A 25,368-nucleotide genomic window follows, 5' to 3' on the forward strand; every position below is an offset into this window, starting at 1 on the left:
TTAATACATGTATTGCACAATGAATTAAATACACTTTTTAATAAGAACACAAAGCAAACACAAATAAATAATAACATAATTATCACTTAAGCCAACCAGTGAATGTATACATCACTTGAAATAAATGATAAGTAAATAACAATAAAACTTATACATCACTGAACACTTTATCAAAATAAAACAACCAGTTTTAGTATCCCATAAAAACACAAATGAGACAACCCAAACAAAACATCTCTTGGAAAAGCATATGCATTGTCTCCCTTAGTCCACAATACATAATTCTGACATTAACATTATGCGTCACATAAAATTATACAGTTAAAACTAGCTATGTGGAACTCGGTTATTTTGATGTTCTGGCTTTGTTGAACTTCTGTCAATTATGCGGTTTAGTTATACACTTTGATTTCAGATATCAAATCAATGTTCATTATCTCGAAGTTTTCTCCATGGTCCCAATGACTTCTAGTTTTGACTGTATGAATATATAAATAAATTTTTCAACAATATCTATGAACACATAGTGACAACACAGTACAAAGGCTTAATTTTGATGATTAAATCTTATATCGTTATCGATATTTTCAAAAGGTTAAAAGCTATTACACATTTATAGCTTTTACAATGACTCACTGTTTAGAATAGAGCAAAATGGAATGTTTCCATGAAGTGTTTACTTCTCTTGGAAGTAATTTAGTTACTGCAATGTACAAATCATTAGACCACTTTCAAAATCTTTAAACTTTATCTTATTTGTCATTGTTGGGTCTTAATTGTGTAATATTTCAATTAATAAAAAATAATTACAACACAGAGATATAACTCAATTTTAAAGTATTTGTATAACTGAAATTCAGCCATTTTTCCTTTCATGGTCACACACAGGTGGCAAAATTTTTCAATGCTTATCAGCGGATGTCAGAAAATACTGTCTTAGTGTAATTTGGTGTTAACCAGCCTTAAGGTTTGGCTAGGAATGCAGTTTCATTTCCGTGTGCTCATGATCTGTCATCACTTGCAACATTTGCCTCTTCCATTTGGTCACTGCTATCTTTCTTGACTTCTGATTGGCTAGTGTCTTGTATGATCACAGGGACTTTCAACTCTTCTAATTGGTCAGTAGAGTTTTTCTTGACATCTGATTGGCCATGTTCATTACCAACCTCCTCATCTTTCAAGACATTCGATTGGCTGTTGTCATCAGAAACTTGTGTTTCCTCTGATTGGTCTTTGTCACTGGTCAGGAATTCTGATTGGCTGTTGCCATCAGCAACCTGAGCCTCATTATCATCTACATATATAATGTCTTCTGGGTTCGGGGCTTTAGGCAGAAACTCCTCATCTGGTAAAATTTTCTGGAAAACAGCCCTTGCCTGGAGAATAAAAATGAATATTTATTTATAACATAGTCTGAATGACTTCAGTTAACGAAACAAAATATAATTACATGTCCATGTATTTTCCTTTATGAACCTCATGCTTTTTCCATGTTTTGCCCCATAGAGGAGTGGTAGACAAACCTAGGTGATTTAAGTACAGTCAAATCCCGTAAGCTTGAACTCGCATGGCTTGTTTTCTCGTTGGGTCGAACTGGATGTTAAGGGCCAATAATTTTTTCTACTGAATATGTATTTTCGACGGTCCCTGGGTGTTCGCGCCAACAAGGTTTGACTGTATGTTAAAGAATCTGCTGTTCAAATTCTATCTTTGGGGTCGGGAAGTTTGTTGAAATCCCTGGGAGATATAAAAGCATGTAAGGTTTTAAAACCTTGCCTAGTATACATCCCTTGAAACTGGTGCTATAAGGTTTTTCAAATACTGCCTATCATGAATAATCTATGACAGTAAGTCTTGTATGTGGACATCCCTTTAACCAATGGACAAAACAAAGATTAGAACTTAATATATTTAAGCTGTCAAAGCCCTTAAAACTGCACACTCACAGATTGACAGCTTTGACAACTTTTTTATTTTTTGTCTTGGAACAAGCCAATTTTTGCAAAAACCATGGAAACTAGTTATATAAGACTGCTGACAAAATATAAGATCGCATATTTTTATACTTTAGTTTAAGAATTGATGTTTTATGCATTTTTCTTAAATCGTTAGAAACGGTTTAAGCCATAAAACATTAATTTTCGAACGGAAATATGAAAATCTACAATCTGTTTTTTTGTCAGCAATCTTTTATCATTGGTTTGGAGATATTTACGAAAAATTTTGCTCTTTCCAAGACAAAAAATAAAAAAGTTGTAAAAATGGTGTATCTGTGAGAGTGCAGCTTTTACATAATTTTATATAAACTTAAAAAAAAAATCATTTTCACAAAATTTATTTGGGCAAAAAGCTAGGGTGTTGACTTAACCACAAAGTACCATGGTGTTAAGTCACTTTTGACAAATTCTTATTTATACTGTCTTAAATTCTTAAACTGAACAATGGGTTTTGGCACTCAAATGCTACCTGCTACATGTATGAACTGCTAAAGCATTCATTTTTACAAAAGATTGGCAAAACATTATTGATACTCTCTGATTCATAATATGTTGTCTTAAATTCACAGATTGTACAAGCTCTTTTCTATCAAAGGGTTTACACCAAAAGATGTTTTTAAAAGAACACATGTTGTTCAAATTCATGCCATATTAAACAAATAAAAGTTTATTAGCAAATGTCCAAGACGTCAATGGTCTGTAAAAGAACACATGTTGTTCAAATTCATGCCATATTAAACAAATAAAAGTTTATTAGCAAACGCCCAAGACGTCAATGGTCTGTAAAAGAACACATGTTGTTCAAATTCATGCCATATTAAACAAATAAAAGTTTTTTAGCAAATGCCCAAGACATCAATGGTCTGTAAAAGAACACATGTTGTTCAAATTCATGCCATATTAAACAAATAAAAGTTTATTAGCAAATGTCCAAGACGTCAATGGTCTGTAAAAGAACACATGTTGTTCAAATTCATGCCATATTAAACAAATAAAAGTTTATTAGCAAATGCCCAAGACGTCAATGGTCTGTAAAAGAACACATGTTGTTCAAATTCATGCCATATTAAACAAATAAAAGTTTATTAGCAAATGTCCAAGACGTCAATGGTCTGTAAAAGAACACATGTTGTTCAAATTCATGCCATATTAAACAAATAAAAGTTTATTAGCAAATGCCCAAGACGTCAATGGTCTGTAAAAGAACACATGTTGTTCAAATTCATGCCATATTAAACAAATAAAAGTTTATTAGCAAATGTCCAAGACGTCAATGGTCTGTAAAAGAACACATGTTGTTCAAATTCATGCCATATTAAACAAATAAAAGTTTATTAGCAAACGCCCAAGACGTCAATGGTCTGTAAAAGAACACATGTTGTTCAAATTCATGCCATATTAAACAAATAAAAGTTTATTAGCAAATGCCCAAGACGTCAATGGTCTGTAAAAGAACACATGTTGTTCAAATTCATGCCATATTAAACAAATAAAAGTTTATTAGCAAATGTCCAAGACGTCAATGGTCTGTAAAAGAACACATGTTGTTCAAATTCATGCCATATTAAACAAATAAAAGTTTATTAGCAAATGCCCAAGACGTCAATGGTCTGTAAAAGAACACATGTTGTTCAAATTCATGCCATATTAAACAAATAAAAGTTTATTAGCAAATGTCCAAGACGTCAATGGTCTGTAAAAGAACACATGTTGTTCAAATTCATGCCATATTAAACAAATAAAAGTTTATTAGCAAATGCCCAAGACGTCAATGGTCTGTAAAAGAACACATGTTGTTTAAACATGTGCTATATTGCACAAAGAAAGTTAACTAGCAAACGCCCAAATGTTTCGGTTTTTAAAAGTTCACATGTTGTTGAAATACATGCCATATTTAACAAATAGAAGTTTATTAGCAAACGCCCAAGACGTCAATGTATAAAAGAACACATGTTGTTAAAAAACATGCTATATTACACAAACATATGAACCCCAACATAGCAATAATGTCACAATATTCGCAAATGAAATCTCACCTCTCCTACACATTGGTCAATGTCCAGTTCTGATCCAGGCCCGGACATTAACACTACGTTGCTAGGCAAGTGGTCACTATCCTGGATAACAGACTGGTCAAATTGGCTGAAGAAGAGTGACCACACAACACTTGGTTTTGATTGGTCGGTTGATTCTGGATCTGTAAACATGAACAATTAACTATTATAATTGAGTGTAATTATAAGCCAGACCTACTTAAATCAAACACTTAAATGGTTTTGACACATTTTGACCACGCCTGACTGCTTTCAGAAACAGACAATTGTTTAAAAAATTGGCCTTTTTTTCCTTTCTTTTTTTATAATTTCGGTCCAAAAAGCTTTAGACAGTACCAGGGTTGTACGGAAAGTTTTGAGACTGTGTCTATATTTCAAAATGTTTTAAATATAAATGAACAAACAATAAATAGCTGTGTATTTAGACTATTCACGAGTTTCCTTTTGAAAAATGGAATTAAATAATCTCATAATAAGGAAGGAAATGGTTGTCAAGACAACCCATCTAGCGCTTCACGGATCACTTTGAAATTGACGTTTTCTGAAAATTGTTCACAATTCACATATACTACTCCGTCTGAATAAAAGAAGCCAAAATGTCACGTCAAAACATAATTATTATTAACGCAATCTAACTGTAAACATGGATGTAACGACCAGCGGAAGTAGAGAGGTATTTCGAAGATGTCGGAAAAAAACATTGACGTCACGCACGGAGCAGCGCGCTATGATCAAACACTGTGTTCGCAGCTGGATAACTCCTACAAATACTTATTCGTTTCTAACACGGGATATATAAAAGCCAGCATGTTCAAGGGCTTTGATATTTCGCTGACATGGACGTTTCAGTGACGGGCATGGAAATGTGTGCGATTTAAAGCGGACAGCAGACCGTCAGTCATGAGTGAAAGTGACGCAAATTCAGTACGGGACATGTTACAAGAAGACCAGTGGAGGACAGTGAGGGAAATTGGAGAATCCGTTCAGCTAAAAAGGACAGCTGTTCATAATACCAAAAAAGCGTGGAACGGACAGATATTCAAGCAATGGGTTGATTGCCACCGAAAGTGTGTATGTGCAGAAGGAGCGTATTTTGAAAAACTGTAAATGACGTGACGCAATGAGACAACAAAGTGCTCCGTGGCTTGTAACCTGTACTTTTTGTAATGATTGTTGTATACGTTCACTTGGTAGTACATTGTTGAAACTTTCAGGATTTGTTTATATTAGATACAATTGACAGCTGATTAAACTTTAAATGCATCCTATGATTGGTAAGCTTTTTATGAATGCAGTCTCGAAACTTTCCGGACAATCCTCGTACATTAAATAATACACAAACCTAGTGTGTCCTTCACACATTCTTAAATACCCAAATAAACGTGTCAAGATAACCAAAAGACCGACCCTACAAGTGTTAATTTGCCATCAATTCATTGTATGTGTTATCAGCTATTATATGTTTAATCATTTAAACAATAAATGTGATGTAACAATTATTGTACTAAAATGCCAAGAATCTTTATTTATATTTTATTATTGGAAGTGTTTTATATTTTTATAATAAAGTATTTGTTCTAGTTTTGCAACACATTCATTTTATTAACTGAGTAATCATAAAATTGTTATGATACAGAAGGAACTATTAAGTCTATAAATGAAACAATACACTTTTGGCTTCATTAAATGTGTTTTTTTTTTCAATAAAAAAAAAATCCCCCCAAAAACAGAAGTAATTATTAATAAAAAATGGAGGTTTTGAAATTCCAGTATTTCATAGTCTTACCGCTGTTAAAAAGAGTATTGACAGCATATGCCAGGTCATCCTTTGGTAAAACATCATCCTTGCCTTGTCTGGTAAGGTGGTTTACATCTGTAATATATTTGGAATACTTACAAATTACAACGAAATAAAGAAAGGTAACTTACAAATTACAATGAAAAACAGCACCGTGTTTATGAGTCACTAACACTGTGTTTATGAGTCACTAACACTGTGTTTATGAGTCACTAACACTGTGTTTATGAGTCACTAACACTGTGTTTATGAGTCACTAACACTGTGGTGATGTGTTACAATTTTGTAATAACCTCTTTCATCAACAGTGTTTAAAAAATAAAGTTTAAAAAAATTCAATCAAGGAAGAGTACTCACATAACCCACGAGGTGATGACATACTAGAGGAAGGTAACTCTAGCAGGAATATTGGCCGGTCCCCATCATCAGGGCAGGGTAAGCACATCAAGGACAGCTGCTGCGAAAAATGAAATCAGATTGAAGCCTGTCAAAAGGACACTACTCATGTAATACCAATGGTGATGAAATGGAAGAGGGTGGTAACTCCAGCAGGAATATTGCCAGTCCCTGTCATCAGAGCAGGGTAAAGACATCAGGGAAATCTTGCAGTTGTTGAAGATTATACAAGATCCCATAAAAATGTACCGTATATTTTGCCTAAACCATTGAAAATGCTTAAATTCCTGATGGGACATAACTCCTGTTTTATACAAAACATACAAAAATATATAATTGGAAAATCCATTACTTTGGAAAAGTTGTGTTTGCAACACCTTTGTCACATTTTTTGCAAAGATGTTATTTGTGAATTCAAATTGGTCACTGGTTTGCTTGCATAGTTTTGACCCATAATGATAATCCTGTTACATTTGAAAGGCAATTTTTAGGTTTCTTGTGCATTTAATAAGAATGCTACAGGGGGAAACAAATGCTCCTCTTCTTTTCTCCGTTGACCAAGGAGCAATGCATACTCAATAATTTCTACTAGCCAGAGTTATGATCCTTGCTTATGAGCACTGGTTTACAAAGTTTCATGTGAATATTTTTGAACTGTTTCTGAGTCCAGGTATAAGTTATAACTAAGGTAAAAGTCAACATGCTTTTCTTGCAGCTTTAGCAGGCCTGGAAATCTCTTCTCCCACCAATCCAACTCACACCATATCAGAGTAATCTTTAAATGGGTTATGATTGGTGATTAGGTAGGGTGTTTTAAGAGGGTGCAGTAACGAAAACGACTATAAAAATTATTAAAGATTATTTTAGAACATTCCATGGCCTACCATCTCAGGAACCATAGAAAGTTGACTTCAAATTACTGAATGTGGAATTGACGCTAGTAAACAACAAGGCACAAGGTAGTTGGTCATGTGCATTATAACATTATAATGATGTCACACTTCACTAATATAAGACAGAATGAACAAATATACCATCCCTTAAAGGCGTATAAGATTAACATCGAATTTCATTTTGAAGACAATATTAAAAAAATTAACATTTATATCATCCCGGAAAGGCGTATATGATTAACACTGAATTTTATTTTGATGAGAATATCTGTAGGGATTGTTGGTGTTAACATGGGCATAAATTTTCATCCTGTTTGATTACCACCTTTTCGTAAACAACTTGACAATTTACAATCCCAACAGGTCAACAGACTAACGTAGATTTACCTAAGTATGCATTTGACAATAAACATTTTCATGAGAAGAATAAGAAAAAAAGCATGACAATGATAAAACCCCATCAAAGAGAAGGTTGAAAGTATCTATTATGAAACTATTGCAAATAATAATAAAATCAGTAGTTTTAATACCTCTTGTTGTTCTTGCATTAACAGCGGCTTGTCTGTTAATAAGATACCTCTGGAAATTGCCGATGTTCTGAAAATGATAAGGAGTGATAGCATTTTTAATAAAAGTTTAATTATATCATGCTTAGAGAAATTTAAGCCAATATTGATATAAACCCATAGGTTAATACACGGTATTGGTATGCCATAAGACCATACACTTGCACATTATTGGCCCATGAGCTGATGGTTTTGAATGTGTGCCAATGAGGATAACAAGCATACCATATTAGACAGTATCTGGCACACCAGAAGTGAAAAAGCCGTATTAAAACACCATTTGCATAAATGATGTCTGCTTCATTTTTTTTTGTTCAACAATTAACACATTTTTGCCTAAAACAATTTAATGGTGTAAATGCTTTATCATAGGTGCCAAAATATCCAAATTTTTTAGATATCAAGCAATGTCATGGCTTGATGCTAAACACCATCAAAATATGATTTCATTTAGAGATTAATGCATGGAAGAGCTGGACAACTGCTTGACAACTGTTCACGGTGACTCATCCCTTCTCACCAAAACGACTTGGGTTGGATTCCCAGCCTGAGTGCATGTGAGTTTGGTTAGTGGTTACCCAAGCCGGACAAGTGGGTTTTCTCCAGGTATTCTGGTCCCCCCCCCCCCAACAACACAAGACCACACACTTGCGGAACACAAGTGACTTAGTATAAGTTATCATAACTAACTTTACAATGGTTGCAAAATATATAATGTTTAAACTAAGGTGACTCATAACGACAGGAGAATATTTTAAAGCTGCACTCTCACAGATTGAACGTTTTGACAACTTTTTTTAATTTTTTTGTCTTGGAACAAGCCAATTTATGCAAAAATCCATGGAAACAAGTTATATAAGACTGCTAACAAAAAAATGGAAAGCAGATTTTTATACTTAAGTTCAAAAATTGATGTTTTATGCATGTTTTATGCATTTTTCTGAAACGGTTAGTAAAGGTTTAAGCCATAAAACATTAATTTTTTTGTCAGCAATCTTATATCATTGGTTTGCAGATATTTATGCAAAAAATGCTCTTTCCTAGACAAAAAATAAAAAAAGTGGTAAAAATGGTATATCCAGGAGAGTGCAGCTTTAAAAAGCATCAAGACAAGATTTAAAGAGGACTAAGATGGTATGATGAAGTGCAAAAATATGATATATAATATTGTAATATATGGTCATAATAAAACAGAGATTTTTCTTGATTTTTTTTCCACTGGTTGTGCCTGAAATATACTACGCAAGGTTTTTTATCGTGAAGATCTTTGTTTATAAAGAAATTCATCTTACAGGAATTACTGTCAAACGTACCAGAGTACCGGTACTTGTGTTTTTTCAAATTTTTTTTTTTTTTTTTGGGGGGGGGGCAGTCTTTTTTTGCAACAGCCTTTACAAGGCAGTAGTTTGCACCAAGAATAATCACTGCTAAAAAAAACTCTTCTCACTTTTGGAAGGTTTCCTTGTTGAATGCCTCTGGTGCGTAGCTTGCTTGCATAATCAGCCACCTGGCATGAAAAATATACAGAAACATACATAAATGTGATAATAACATTTTCTCATGTATTGCACTTGAAACATATAAAGCTTTCTTTTTTTATTAAAATATTAGCCTTTACAGCAGAAACACTCATAAAGGGTTATTTATATATTATGATTAATCCACAACTTGCTTGCATAATCAGCCACCTGGCATCAATTTTTTTTTACAGCAGTAAATAAATGTAATAAAGACATTTTCTTGTGTATTGCTATTAAAACTTTCTGAATCTTTCTTTTTTATTAAAATAATTTGCTTTTACAGCAAAAACGCTCAGTAGAACGTTTTTACGATTAAGCCACAAGTGTAATTAAGACTCTGAAAATGTATGAGTCATGGACTAAATGAGGTGGAAATTAACAAACACATGTATATAACAAATGTACTTTATTTCAAAATGTGTTAACTTTTCAACACTGTTGATGCTTCTTTTTTGCACATGATTAATTGCAAAAAACCCTGAACACTGCCCTTTGCTGTTGTTTTCAATAGCTTAAAAAATGTTCAGAGACTTTGGTGCTAATAAGTATCAAAGTCAAGCTATGGCATCGGTCATTAAATGTACACAAAAAGATACTGATACGTAAAAACAAACCATAACAGACAAACATCTTTAGTTTCTGAAAACAACTAAACAGAAAAGATTTTTAACCTTCCAGTGACCACTAGTATCTTGAACTCTTTTCCTTTCCTCTCCAGCTTTTTAAATATGATTATTTGGCTCAATTTTGATTGTTGATTTTTAAAAAATTTAAAGACGAAAATTGAACTGCTACATTAAATTTGGCATGGCCTTATGTAAACAAGATCACGACTTACTTGCATTTGATCTTCTGGCCGTCTGTAGTCACAATACCTGTACAGCTGAAATCAGATTTTTGTTTGAAAAATTAATCCATATTTTGTACATAAACATATACAGCACATCTTTGTTTCTCTCCAAAAAACAGACAACCTAGTTTGTTTGACAGTTAGTTCTGGGACGATTCGAATGAATTTCTCTCATGCAAACTGTATTTTAGAATAGAAAATTCAATTTTGACATCTTATCATTTGTCAAAGGCTATTAAAGGGTCTAGATACCAAATGCAAGAAAAAAAGGAAGTACTCAAAAACTTACATACAATTGATATCTTTGTGTAAAACGCTATGAATCTTACTTACTGATGTATCACATTGCTTAGGACACATGTATCTTTTATGTTTTTTTTTGTATTTTTCCAATTTGAAATTAACTGCGTTTGTCTACCATGTATATCCTTGTAAATTTAATAAAAATGTTGGTATTTGTATCTGTACTAATCACGTGACTTTCACATGCTACATGTAATACACACTATAAACTGGTAAAACCGTTATTCGCTATTTTGACTATATTTGCCGACTTTGGGACCATCTGGTGTCTATTCCCTTTAAGGTCTTGATTGAACAGGGTATTGTCATAGTAACAAGTTGATGCTCATAGACTAAAATAAATGTACAGTTTTAAAAAAACAAGTGGCCCAAAATGGCCTATGCTCTACTGGCATGGCTTTTGTGGTCATATCAATCTACAGCATGCATGTATGGGTAAAAGGCAACAGACATATAGTTTATGTTTTGTGTTTGGGTTACCTGGAAACGTAGCACGTTCAACATCTGAGCCCAGAAAGTATTGTAAGCAGATTAGTTGCATGAACTATTTTAATATGTGCCAAGTAAAAGTCATCTGACAAAAAAAAAATGCTTTCAAAACTGTACTCATAGTAAAAATTTCTGTAGTTTTAAAAGTTGGTCAAAAGGTCAAAGTCAAGGGCATCCTAGGACAACATTGATCAATTTGAACAAACATTCACAATCAATTGTGCTGAGATGGATGCACGAACACACAAAAAGATTTTCAAACCTTTCCAGATTTATGTTTACCAAACCTGTGAACCCTGGGTGTGGCCAGTAATGACACCAGGTGCATAACTTAAACATTCACAACCAATTTTGTTAAGATGAATGCACAAACTACAGAACTTAAAGCTAAAAAATGGCCTTTGGGCTTTCAACAAGAACAAGTCAAGTCAACACATTTATTCACTCAAATTCATGCACAACATGAAAAAATTGAGGTAATTGATAAAGACAATACATTTCAGAGGCTCAAATTGAGAATTCAAAGACATAACATACATTCAAATAAATCAAATATTTAAAGACCAGATAGTCCCGTTTAACAGGATAAATATTGCACATGGATCATTGGATTCAAGCAGTGTTTACGAAACTTTATGAGTTATAAAATGGGTTAAGTACAATGGGAGAGTCAACTAATATATATGCAGAAAGTCTACGATAAATAAGATCAGTAATGTTTAACGAAGTTGTTTAAGAATAACAGATACCATTTTACACAGGTTCAAAAATTCCTTTTTATTAGTTGTGTTTACCAACTGTTCAAGTTTATATATGTTTGGATGTCAGTTAAAATATGGTTTTATATACTGCTTACGCTCGTTATCAAAAATGTTACACTCGAATAAAAAATGGAATTCATCCCTTATTTTGTTACATGTTTGGCATTTCCTTTCATTGACTGGTGTTCTATTCCAATTGCCCGTTTCTATTGGTAGTCTGTGGTCTCTTGTTCTAAACTTGATAAGTGGATATAATAATGATTTGGGTGTTGAATGAAGATACTTTTCATAGCCAAATGACGTTTTGAATATTTTATAAAATTGACAGTTGCTAGCATTTTCAATAAGGGAGTACCACCATGTTAAGAACAGATCTTTAAGAGAACAAGGCAGAGTAATTCACAAAATCAACTGTAGAAGCAAAAAGCAAATTGTCTCTCAAAATCCTAGACTTGCAAATTGTCTCCCTTAACTCTTGACTTGAATTTACATGTACATGTAAACTTGGCTAAAAATAGAATTCGCTCATGCAGACCTGGCTAAAAATAGAAAGCATTTCTTTAAAACTTTCATGGCCCACAATCTAGGCATTTATGGGCGGATCTGGCTGGTTTTCGAAAGGAACCGAGCTCTAATGGATATCTAGATACTGTACAAGTCTCATCAAGATACAATCAAAACTTAAGACTGTATCGTGTTCACAACAAATTGTTTACAGACGCACGGATGCACATACTACGTACACATTACCATCGCATAGCTCTTCTGGCCTTTTGCCAGTAGAGCTAAAAACTGCCATCTGTTTGGACAATTATAAATTCAAACACTGAGATATTTAAGTGAATATATTTCATAAACTAAATCACAACCATTATACGTGCTATTATTTACCTTTAAAATGCAGTCTTTTTATTGGTCAATTAAAACACTGACTAAGGAATGATGATTGTACAGAGTGTGGCAATTTTGAGCTATGACTAATAATCAGGGCTTTTTTTCATGAAAAAACAACAAAAACAGAAAAGAGCTAAAAGTACATATTCACCTGTTTTGCTTGCCCATGATGAGAGAGGCGGCTGTAGTTCGGAGACAGTAGACACCACCAAACACGGCACACATTCTGTATTGTAATCATGAACAAAAGTGCATAATTTTAAGATGTCAATTAAGGGAGAATGTAGCACAAGAATATCATGAATTCTATTCAAACAAAGGTGTCAATACAATACAATAGTAACAATACATTAACAGTATTCTTGTTTATCAAAGACGAAAAATCATTTTTCCTGAAGAAACAACTACTGTGATTGAGTGAATATTAAGACCACATATATACTGTTGCCAAAGAAACCTAGGGTTGATAACAGACTCAAAATCCCTATCCCGAAAATCCCGAAAATTTAATTTGAGTATGTGGGAATCAGGCTCAAACAAGGGTAAGACCCCTCTAGAATAATTTTCAAAGCCATATATTTCCATTTCAAGGTACTTCTGGTTATTTCTAATGCAATATATCCAGGAAAACAAAACCCTCACATATGTACAGCAGGCTGAAATTTAAAGCTCTCAATTCTGATTTTAAGATTGTTCCTGAATCCGGAATTATATCATCCTTGATTACCAATGAGATATCTGATGTTAAGGCGAAAATTTCGAAAATTTAACTCTTGCATACAGTAAGGGCTATTCCATTTAAACATATAACCGCTGAGGGGAAGGCACATTTAAATTATGCCAACCCCCTGCAGAAGCAAATTCACCCTTGTGGTGTCCAAATTAGCGAAAAAAGACACCCACCTATTAACTATTAAAATAATTGCCTTCCCCCTGTGGGTTATATGTTTTACTGGAATAGCCCTAACTTATTTATTTTTTTCAACTTATAAAACCACCCCAGAACAAATACACCTTTTGACTTATGTTGACCTAAATGTGACCCACATGGTACACAATACTGTTACCTGCAGAAACTTTGTGGCAGCTCTCCACTTCCATACAGTGACCACAGGAAGGCTGTGTTGCCGTAGCGACCAAGAGACTGAAGGAACTTCTTCATCTGCGTCAAACCCTGCCATATAAATAGCACATTCAGTATTGACATAATTGGAATCAAAGTATTTGAACCTCATGTTATATGAGATAAAACACAAGAAAACAGTGAGATAATAAGAAGGTTGAAAGTAAAACACTTGTAGGTTTTATTTAATTTAAATAATTGCACCTCTGGACTTAACTGACACCATTAATGTACATGTTTTCAAGTTTGAAGTGAATATTGATTTAAAAACATAAACGTGGCACGATAAAAGTTAATACAAAAATATTTATTTTTATTTTAATGCATTGTTATGTTTAACTTAATGACCATACACCATGACAAATTTGTTTTGGCGCTTTTGAAACTGGGGTATTTGTGGCCACATAGCTAAACATTGAAAACAAAATATTTATTAAGGCTCAATCGACATATTCTGTGTATCTGTACACAAATTATATGTTTTTGTTTGTTTTGATTATTAATGTCAAGTGAGTTAAAACATAAAAAGGCAATATATATATTTTTTTAAATTGGCATCAACCAATATTGTGCCCCTTTCATAAGTTTAACATACAGCTTACCTGTCTTGTTGTCATACTGTCAGTTGCCATGGCAATGGAATGTTGAACATAGTGCTTAATAGTGGGCGTCAACTTTCTGGATGTTAGGAATTCGGTGAAAGGCTTTTCCAGAATATCTGAAAATTGATGGTCATGAAAATCAATTGCCTAATTTTTATAAATCAATTGCCTAATTTTTATACATTTATTTAAAGCTTGTACCGTTGTACATATTATTTAAAAACAAGAGCTGTCACAGTATGTGGCGAATGCCCTCGAATATGACATTGACCTACCAACAAGGTCAGTACATGAAAAGTTGATCTTGCCTTTACGTGTCAAATACATATGGCAAGTTATTTTAAATTGCCTCTGAACATAAAAAATACCACCCATACTTGACAACCTACACTGTTATGTCCTTATATTCAGAATTCCCTTGTGAATAAACACTTAGTGTATCTTTCACCTTAGAGGTAGGGACATGGGTCTTGCACACGACATGTCGTCTTCGTATGCTACATGTAGCAAGTGATTTTAAAATCTGTCCATACAAGGGAAAGTAACAGCCCTGACACGACAACCTATACTCTATGTCCTTATATGCAGCACTCCATTGTGAATAAACACTAAGTGTGACCTTGACCTTTGAGGTGGGACACGGGTCTTGCACGCGACACGTCGTCTTGGTATGTGGAACACATGTGGCAAGTTATTTTAAAATCTGTCCATACAAGGGAAAGTTACAGCCCGGACATGACAACCTATACTCTATGTCCTTATATGCAGCACTCCATTGTGAATAAACACTAAGTGTGACCTTGACCTTTGAGGTAGGGACACGGGTCTTACACGCCACACGTCGTCTTGGTATGTGGAACACATGTGGCAAGTTATTTTAAAATCTGTCCATACAAGGGAAAGTTACAGAGCCGGACAGACGGACGGTGCGATTTTAATATGCCCACCCATTTCATGCCTTGGTTTATGTACAGAAAATGCATGAATCAAAAATTATTTGTTACACATATTAAATAACAAGAGGCCCAAAATGGCCTATGCTCTACTGGCTGGGTTTGTGTGGTCAAAATCACTGTTTTTGAAAAGAACCAACCCCTTATGTGTATCTGAATACTCAAAACTGAAGACTGTATCATGTTCACAAGCATTTATTACACAATAGCATTTTTTTATACTATCAAGGCCCATAATCTTATCATTTCGGTTTTCGAAAGGAACCCAGCTCTAATGGATATCCAAATACTGTACAAGTTTCATCAAGATTCAATCAAAACTGAAGACTGTATAGTGTTAACGAGGCATTGTTTACTAACATACTGATTTTTTTTACTATCAAGGCCCATAATCTAGGCATGCATGGGCGGATCTGGCTTATTTTCAAAAGGAACTGAGCTCTTATGGATATGTAGATACTGTACAAGTTTCATCGAGATACAATCAAAACTAAAGGCTGTAACGTGTTAACGAGCAATTGTTTACTGACATACTGATTTTTTTTATACTATCAAGGCCCATAATCTAGGCATGCATTGGCGGATCTGGCTGGTTTTCAAAAGGAACCTAGCTCTTATAGATATGTAGATACTGTACAAGTTTCATCGAGATACAATCAAAACTGAAGGCTGTATCGTGTTAACGAGCAATTGTTTACAGGATTTTTATACTATCAAGGCCCATAATCTAGGCATGCATGGGCAGATCTGGCTGGTTTTCGAAAGGAACCCAGCTCTAATGAATATGTAGATACTGTACAGGTTTTGTCAAGATAAAATCAGAACTGAAAGCTGTATCGTGTTAACGAGCAATTGTTTACTGACACACTGATTTTTTTATACTATCAAGGCCCATAATCTAGGCATGCATAAGCAGATCTGGCTGGTTTTCAAAAGGAACCGAGCTCTTATGGATATGTAGATACTGTACAAGTTTCATCGAGATACAATCAAAACTGAAGGCTGTATCGTGTTAACGAGCAATTGTTTACAGGATTTTTATACTATCAAGGCCCATAATCTAGGCATGCATGGGCAGATCTGGCTGGTTTTCGAAAGGAACCCAGCTCTAATGAATATGTAGATACTGTACAGGTTTCGTCAAGATAAAATCAGAACTGAAAGCTGTATCGTGTTAACGAGCAATTGTTTACTGACACACTGATTTTTTTATACTATCAAGGCCCATAATCTAGGCATGCATAAGCAGATCTGGCTGGTTTTCGAAAGGAACCCAGCTCTAATGGATATGTAGATACTGTACAGGTTTTGTCAAGATAAAATCAGAACTGAAAGCTGTATCGTGTTAACGAGCAATTGTTTACTGACACACTGATTTTTTTATACTATCAAGGCCCATAATCTAGGCATGCATAAGTAGATCTAGCTGGTTTTCAAAAGGAACCGAGCTCTTATGGATATGTAGATACTGTACAAGTTTCATCGAGATACAATCAAAACTGAAGGCTGTATCGTGTTAACGAGCAATTGTTTACTGACAAACTGATTTTTTTATACTATCAAGGCCCATAATCTATGCATGCATGGGCAGATCTGGCTGGTTTTCGAAAGGAACCGAGCTCTTATGGATATGTAGATGCTGTACAGGTTTCATGAAGATACAATCAAAACTGAAGGCTGTATCGTGTTAACATGAATTGTTTACAGACGCACATACTACGTACACATTACCATCACATAAGCTCTTCTGGCCTTTTGCCAGTAGAGCTAAAAATCTACTTACTAAGGAGATTTCACAATCAAGCTAACAAACTCATAACAATAATGCACCATTAAGTTTTTAATTAATTAACCCTTATACTCACATAAATATCAACTTATTACGTTCACGTTTAGTTAAATATTTTTTTAAACATTAAGACTGAATAATACTTATAAGACTTTAAAATAATAACCTAAACCTCTGCAGAACAAACCAGTACCCGTACTTTAATTCAATTTTTACTAGCATTTCTGTATATGTTTAAAGTCCTCAAGCTTCATATTCACATACCTCCAAGCTGTTCCACATTGTTTTCATACTCTAGACAAAACTGGATAAACTTCATCAACATCCTTTTCTCCAACATACTGACTGATTTGCTGCTGAACACATCAGCTCTTGAACATGGAACCTGGGGAGAGATGATATTGAGAGATTTTACAAATAGTTATAGCCTCAAACACATACATGTACATAAAAAAAATTCAGAATGTTAACACAAAATAGTAGTTAGCACAAGCCTCCACGTCCTGCACTAGTAAAGTCTGGCTGAAGCCATTTCGGGAATGGTTTTGGGGCCCTTAATTGGGGTCAAAGGGATAAAGCACACTGGTGCTGAAGCAAAACTGGCTTTTAGAGGCCACTCCAGGCTTCAAATATGAGGCAAACTTGTGTGTCAACACTAACAACTAATAAAGAAACAACCAAAAGCAACCAGATAACTTTTTTTAATCAGTTCCTTCAGCCATCAGATTCAAGGAATTTCGTGAAAATTCGGAAAAATCACATCCATGTGAAGTGCTTTACAGGTTTGCTAAAAATCTTGATTTTATATCACGGGACTTGATAAAAAAAATTATGCTAAGCACTACTGAAAGAATTATGGCTTGTTCATCCAAAAATTTAATGATCTTTGCTGTCAGACTGGTATGCTCCTTTCTTTTGGCAATAATTCCATGTGAATTATATTTTCTGTCTACCAGAAAGATATGTCCAAATAATATTACATCTCCACTGCCTGAAAAACAAGCAACTATTTAATCATTTGCATCTTTACAGCCAAAATGTTCATCAATTCAAATTAATCAATAACGTTATATACCTTTTCAACTTTCCCTTGTGTAACTGTGAGTATTTGAGTGATAGTCTTGAACTCACAATACTTGGCTATATCAGATTGAATAAGCAGCTCCACCATATCCCCGACTGAGTACAGCACCTGTAATGTTCAGGACAGGGTAAGAGAGGTCTACTGTTATATTTTAAATGTATACTACAGCACATTTAAGCCACGAAGTGTGTTAACTAAACAATGTTGTAATACTATGTTATAAAAGCTTCTTAACTTGATAATGAAAGAGTCTCAAGACATATTTGGGAATATTTTCTCTCTAAATTGAATTCACATACCTTTGGTGATAAATCAAGATTAAATTTTCTCCATTCATCCTTTATCGTCGATCTGGTCCACTGTTTTTTGCCATCAGTCTTAACTGTGTCTTTTTCACTATTACCAGCCTTGTTATCATCTTTTTGTGCACTTTCATCTACAGTTTTCAGTTCACCAATATCTTTTGTAATTTCATTCACAGCTTCCTTGTTTTCATTCAGCTTTTCTTCACTAGCACCTCCATCACTTTTGTCATCAACTGCATTCTCTTTACTACTTTCATCAACAGAATCCGTTTCAGTGTTGTCAGCTGTGACCTCTCCTTTATCACTGTCAGGTTCAGCCGTTGCTGGCTCGGACAACTCTTCTGGTTGGAGATCACTACATAGAAACACAAACATGTTTACTTTGTAATCATTAAACAGCCATTCAAATAACCTAAAGATAAAAAGTTGTTTCATCCATCTCAGACATATATGTATGTTTGTATGTATGTATGTATGTATGATGATTACTGCCAATAATATGCTATGGTATTTAATAGGAAAAAGGAAATCATTCACTGAATAGATTGGTTGTGGGTGATCTGACATGAATAGATTGGTTGTGGGTGATCTGACAATTGTTTGCACTGTCATACAAATTGAATGCAATTTTGTATGTTGAACAAAAAGACTTAATAAAAAAAATCGCCTGTCTTAAACCTTATCATGTTTCTAATAAAAAGATCATATGCCAGTACAGATGTGATTTTTTTCCTTACCCCACATAATATTCAAAAGATGCTTGCTGAAAGTTTGTTGTATTCAATGGCATGTCAATGAGTGTTTCTCCATCTTCTAGAATATCTTTTTCATTTATGTCTGGTTTGGCAAGGGTACCATAGGAGGATACAGAACCCTGGAAAGTATAATTGTGGTTAAAACTTGATAAATTGTGGAGAAAATAACATGCATTTGGTACATGTACACTAACAGGACATTCCCAAGAAAAATATTCAGATACAATCAATGCTTTGGGTGGTTGTGAGAGTGAGGAGGAGGGGGGGGGGGAGCTGACCTCTTTCCCATGTTGTGAAATAGTTTAAGCTTTGAAACTGTAAATGGTTTCTCTAGTCTTAAAATGCAGCAATTCCATTTCTTAAGGTCATTTTTTATATATATAGTTTCTTGATTTTGGCCTTATTCATGAGGTGTCAATTAGCAAATGACTTCACTTATTTATTTTCCATTAAAAATGAAACCAACAAGCTATATTAAATATTATAATTCAATAATGTTAAAACCTCATGTTGCTTAGCCCATTCTTCAATTCCTTTGAGATTGAATGATGCCCAGTCACCACTATAATGCTCATTTCTGCAAAACAAAGAATCAAAATCAAGGCAATTAAGTACAATTACACCATGACTTTAGGGTTTTCAAATTTCAAAAATCACAATCAATTATTTTTTACTTTTCCATATTTAATTTACCAAAAACCTGCAAGAGGCATTGTTATATTTACTTTTCTTGGTGTATGAACATAAACACCTGCAATTTATTCTCCTAACATTCTGTATACTTCTATTTATTATTAACCAAAAATAACATATTACCATATATGTAAAGGTAAACGGTTTTTATTTTGTTAATCATACTTTTGTCACTTACTTGTCTAAATGCAAGACTTTATGGCCAATTCTTGAAAATGCAGCGGCTACAATGCTTTCTGGCATTCCTAGAACATAAAATTTATACAATTAGCAGTAGAATTGTTCAGTGTCTAGATTATGTAGTGGCTTTTGTTGGTGCTGTGCAGTAGCCAAGTTGATAGACGTCATGGGTACTGCCCATGTGAGATTAACTGGACAATTTTGTAATCATCCTCTTTGACAGCATGTTGAGTCTAAACATTAAGACATCTAACTGACAAGTGTATTACAATGACGAATAATACTATCAAATGCTTGTCTATAAGTGATTGTTACAGGCCGTTTTCAATCACAGGCACTTGTGCTGTTTGGTATAGGTTACTTCCGTTACTGATTTGAATAAGAAACTGCCAGGATAGCAGTATAGGGACTTTTTATATTCGTTTTGTAGTTAGGGACGGATGATGGGCGTCACTACTAAGGGCTTTTAATGATAAATTCATAGAAAACAATGGAACCAGAGATTTTAAGAATTTACACTGATATTGATAAGGATATACATGTTTTTATACATGTTTAAGGAGAATAAAATTGTTCTTGATTCCCTTCTATTACTGTATCAAAATAAACTTAACATTTTTAAACAGCCCAGAGCTCCTGCTAGAGCTATTTTTGATTGAAAACCTTTTATTGGTGTCATATACAAAAAAATATATAAAAAAATACAAAGATATATTTTTATAGAAGTACCTTATATGTGTCTGATGTAAACAATATGAATGCACTTATTTTTGTATCAACATTTTAATAAAACTTGTCTTATAATTAATATCATAAATAATTAATTTCCATCTGACTGAGTCATCAACAAGTAAGAATATTTGTTTTAATTTATAGAATTAAAATCAATAGAAATATCAATTAGGTGACAAAAAATATAACATATTATAAATAATTCATTATGAATACATAATCAATTAATGTCGTACCCGTGCCAAGAACAATTACGTCGAATTCGTTTGGCAGGTCCATCTTTCCAACTTTTTGTCAGTTTCGGCCAGCTCAGTATGACGCAACCGCACATACGAGTTTAAACAGTTATAGAAATGTAGACTTATTTAATAAACAAGTAGTTTTTGTAAGATAATATACTTTATTTATAATGATATTTGCTTCGAATTAGTGTTAATCACGATGGACTGCGTCATTCATCAAAGAAGATTTTATTCGAAACACAGCATTTTGTAAAACGAAAGCGGAAGCTGAGGTTAAAGGTCACTATTATTTTGATGCTGGTAAGTTGGAGGTGTATCTGAGTCAATTTTGTATTTATAGTGATTACTGTTCGCTATATGACTGTAATTCTGTCATTGTTATATGCAACTGTCTACGTGTTATAATTTACAGTTGGAGCAGTATAACGGAACATGAAATGCACTTGAAAAATCAAAATATCCCTAAATCTTCATTTAAGAGTTAAAATCAGTAATATGTACATGTACACCAGTCTGTTACTGTAAGGGTTTAGCAGTTCAAGTATTAGGGGTTTATATCACAACTAAATGATGCTTGCAAAGTGACTCATGAAAGGGTTGATTGATTTAAATTTTCGGTACACAAGTTTAACACTATAAAATAATTGTGAAATTTGACTTTGTTTATAAACTGCTTATTTTTATGGAGTTATGGCCCCTTTTTGGCTTAGCATTTGCAACAAAAAAACACAACAGTGTCTTGACGATGACTAATGACAGGGTGGAGGGATACGAATAACTTTTGGAGTCCCATTGAAAGATATGTAACGTGCCGACTAAATGTTGAATTGGTGTCGTAGTAAGAGCTTATATGGATCACTCTTATATAAATTTTCCTCAGGCTGCTTGTTATTTATGATTATAACAAATGGTTCGAAAAATGATTGGTGAGATAAAACATAATCAACCAAATAATCAGGGTTCAAAGATTATGCATTGGTTTACATGAAGTTCAATCACTTTAATGATGAATGGCTTTCTAGAGTTTCTAGCCACCAGCTCCGTTCACCAGACTAGATCGCAATGCTCTATGTATCTGGCTACTTGAACTGGAACGCTAAATAACCCTATAGATGTCAAGTCCCTGGTGCCTTTTTATCCCACAGATCGCAATGCTCTGTGTCCAATAATAAACAGCAAGAAGATCAAGAATCTAATTATTTGATTTCCAAAGACTATTTCCGGTTAACTACTTGATGTAAACCCAAAGGTGGTCAAACACAGAATGAATCTTTCAGATGAGCCACGCGCTTATATACTCCCCGGGGAGACAAGTTCATTATTAACATGTGTAAAACGGGTATATTCCACTTTGCAAAAACTTGAGGGAGACAGCTTTATTTTTACTAATATTCTTAATCTTTATGAAAATAACTCCCGCTTAATAAATAATGTTTAACATGATTCCTTATATTATTATTGTCGTTAATAAAATATTTGCAAGGAATAAATACGTCTGAAATGTAAAACTAACCTTTGAAATACACCGCCAGACATTAAACTTTGTTCGTGTAAATGGCCAATTTATTACAAAGGGCGGTAATCATGCAAATATGCAGTTACGCTTCAAATATTGTTACCATTTCTGTGTCCAGGCTGGGCGTATTCGTCACTCCTATGACAGCCCTAGTTTCATTGAGTCTTGTTAACTGTTCTACATTGGCATTTGAATAATTGATGAGAATATATTTAATTTACCAGGGTAGGTAAAATCTTATTGATTAAGCAGGGGGTGGGCAAAGTGAGCGAGCCCTTCTTAGTCATTAAGAATGTACCTACATGTTAATGACTTAGATTGTAACCTTTTTTCAGAAGGAGGGGAACCAAAAGATACCGTATGATGTCTGTTTGTAAAACTACAAATCTCTTTTAGTGTTGTACTTATTGGAAGCCAATAGGCTAATTGGCTGTAAATGTATATTATAATCTAAGGCTGAGCTAATTGAAACCATTAAATTGCATACAGCTTCAGATACTTTCCAGTTAATATCAAGAAATCTATGTTTAAATTCAATGTTGATTAACGTTGATTAATGTTCTAAATATAGAATATATAAATACATGAATGCCCGGTTTAGTTTAATAACAGAATTACAGTATTTGTCCATTTAATTTTAGTTTTAAACATTATCATAATTTCTAGCAACTTGCCTCAGTTGGCAAGCTGGAAAGATCAATTCATTTGCAGACTGCTGTATGGAACAGTTTTCAATGTTATTTACTAAACAGAGGAACTTTCAAAATATCTGATTATTAACCAGCCACACAATTTTACTTAGGGTGGTCAAAATGGTAATGACCATGGTTCTTAAGCATGGGTCTTATAACATTTTGATATATATCTTAAATAAAATAAACTGATACTATTGAGAGTTATAACAAATTTCTGATTTTCTTTAAATGCATTATTTTTCAGATACTCCGTTTACCCAAGGCTTAGAATTTAAGCCATGGTTCTGGGTAAGGCTGAGTTTGGTGTATCAACCTTCTTTGCATCGAGCCATTCAAACGACAAATGTGGGGCCAATGGATTACCCCTAACGCCCAATTCCATTAAGATCATGGGCAAGATGCAGTGCTTAAAGACACTGGATCACCCCCATGTCTGCAAGTACCTCGACTGTGTCCGTGGGAAACATGGTAAGGCCATATTAAAGATGCACTCTCACAGATTGACAATTTTAACATTAATTTTTAGTTTTTGTCTCAGAATCAGCTGATTTTGGTATCAATGCCTTCAATTCAGTCATATAAGATAACTCAATATTATAAATTGTGTTCAATCTTATTTGGAAGTAAGAGTTCATCTTTAAGGAAATTAGTATTTCAGCAGTTTTCTTAACAATTGAGATCTGTTCTATTGTGAGTTATCTTATATGACTGAATTTAGGATGAAAAAAATGTCGAAAACAAAAGTTCTTATGAAGGATACCGAGTTTTCATGGTAATCTGAAAGTAATGAGCATAAAAAAATATATAAAGAAAATATCAGGCTCATTTTTAGAGTTAAAGCCTACCTTTTTTTGCTGTGAAAATTTCATTAAAAAAACAATCTGTATTTCCAGGCAAAACAGAGTCCTTAACCAGTTCAGTGAGAAAATTGACCTTCTCTGAGAGCATTATATACACTTTTTCTAAGGTCATTGTTATTATACCTAGATTAAGCTCGAGAAAATCATATTTCTTTGTTTAATTTAGAATTTTGTGACTAATTTTGTTTTTGCTTTTGAAGGCTGAACCTGCCTGATGATGCTGAACTCTCACAGATTGACAGTTTTGACATTTTTTTTATTTTTTTTGCCTCAGAATTAGCTGATTTTGATTTCAGTGCCTTCAATTCAGTCATAAGATATTCTACAATAGAACAGATCTGAAATGTTTGGGAAACTGACGAAAATTTAATTTTTCTTGAAGCGTTAAAATATCATTTTTCGATCGCATGTACCGGTATGATAAACTGCGATTTGATCTTATGTCAGCAGTCTTATACCACTGGTTTCTGGACATTTACTCACAAATTGGCTCGTTCCAAGACAAACAATAAAAAAGTTGTCAAAATGGTCAATCTGTGAGAGTGCAGCTTTAACATTAAGAAACTGGCATGGCCTTGAAATAGTCAAATAATATTCCCATTGTGAGATAGAATGACTGAAAATGATTGACTAATTACTAGTGCCTATTATGAATATCGTTTTTTCTAGTATATTAAACTTTGTTGCTGGAAACATGGTAAGGGTGAAGTCGAGGTAATTGTTCGTACAATGACCGAATAATAATGGAGAAAAAATGATTTCTGTCTGTCAATTAAACATGACTTAGCACAAAGTATTAACTTTTTTCTACCTTGTAAATGACATTTATATCTTAAAACTTAGTATTTGTGTATGAAGCAATGAATTTTGTCCAATAACTTAGAGCTATACAACGTGTATAGTTACTTCCGTCTTACAACGGGTCTTACAACGTGTATAGTTACTTCCGTCTTACAACGGGTCTTACAACGGGTCTTACAACGTGTATAGTTACTTCCGTCTTACAACGGGTCTTACAACGGGTCTTACAACGTGTATAGTTACTTCCGTCTTACAACGGGTCTTACAACGTGTATAGTTACTTCCGTCTTACAACGGGTCTTACAACGGGTCTTACAACGGGTCTTACAACAGTTCTTACAACGGGTCTTACAACGGGTCTTACAACGGGTGTAATGACAATTTTATCCTTAGTTGAAATAATTATTTATATGTATAGCTTTTACAGATTAAGACTTTAAGTTTGTCTGTTTTATTTTAGTCGATTTTTGTGACGTCAGCGTCGCGGGTTTGCGGTGCAAAAGCGTTATCATTGGTC

At 33.9% G+C, this 25,368-nt stretch overlaps 2 protein-coding genes across 3 annotated transcripts in view; one reads left to right on the top strand and one right to left on the bottom strand.

Moving 5' to 3' along the window:
- The window catches only part of LOC128242688 (rab proteins geranylgeranyltransferase component A 2-like), a 55,764-nt gene continuing 30,396 nt past the window's right edge, over positions 1–25,368 (bottom strand). Inside the window, exons 2-18 of one of the 2 annotated variants that reach the window (XM_052959942.1) lie at positions 20,974–21,021; positions 20,004–20,070; positions 19,637–19,709; positions 19,115–19,251; positions 18,372–18,732; positions 18,064–18,180; positions 17,253–17,373; positions 14,247–14,362; positions 13,589–13,695; positions 12,673–12,747; positions 10,063–10,107; positions 9,152–9,211; positions 7,669–7,735; positions 6,207–6,306; positions 5,838–5,924; positions 4,034–4,194; positions 1–1,376 (exon numbers count right to left, since the gene is read on the bottom strand). In XM_052959942.1, the coding sequence (XP_052815902.1) occupies positions 1,002–1,376; positions 4,034–4,194; positions 5,838–5,924; positions 6,207–6,306; positions 7,669–7,735; positions 9,152–9,211; positions 10,063–10,107; positions 12,673–12,747; positions 13,589–13,695; positions 14,247–14,362; positions 17,253–17,373; positions 18,064–18,180; positions 18,372–18,732; positions 19,115–19,251; positions 19,637–19,709; positions 20,004–20,070; positions 20,974–21,016 (2,112 nt within the window). In that variant the 5' untranslated portion in view covers positions 21,017–21,021 and the 3' untranslated portion in view covers positions 1–1,001. Of the gene's footprint in view, positions 1,377–4,033; positions 4,195–5,837; positions 5,925–6,206; positions 6,307–7,668; positions 7,736–9,151; positions 9,212–10,062; positions 10,108–12,672; positions 12,748–13,588; positions 13,696–14,246; positions 14,363–17,252; positions 17,374–18,063; positions 18,181–18,371; positions 18,733–19,114; positions 19,252–19,636; positions 19,710–20,003; positions 20,071–20,973; positions 21,154–25,368 lie in introns of those variants that run through there. The other variant, XM_052959943.1, reaches the window with a different exon arrangement.
- The window catches only part of LOC128242687 (TBC domain-containing protein kinase-like protein), a 121,390-nt gene continuing 117,262 nt past the window's right edge, over positions 21,241–25,368 (top strand). Inside the window, exons 1-2 of the mRNA XM_052959941.1 lie at positions 21,241–21,279; positions 23,435–23,658. Coding sequence (XP_052815901.1) covers positions 23,469–23,658 — 190 coding nt within the window. The 5' untranslated portion in view covers positions 21,241–21,279; positions 23,435–23,468. The remainder of the gene's footprint in view (positions 21,280–23,434; positions 23,659–25,368) is intronic.

Source organism: Mya arenaria, chromosome 8 (assembly GCF_026914265.1).
Source record: "Mya arenaria isolate MELC-2E11 chromosome 8, ASM2691426v1".
NCBI classification, from domain to species: domain Eukaryota; kingdom Metazoa; phylum Mollusca; class Bivalvia; order Myida; family Myidae; genus Mya; species Mya arenaria.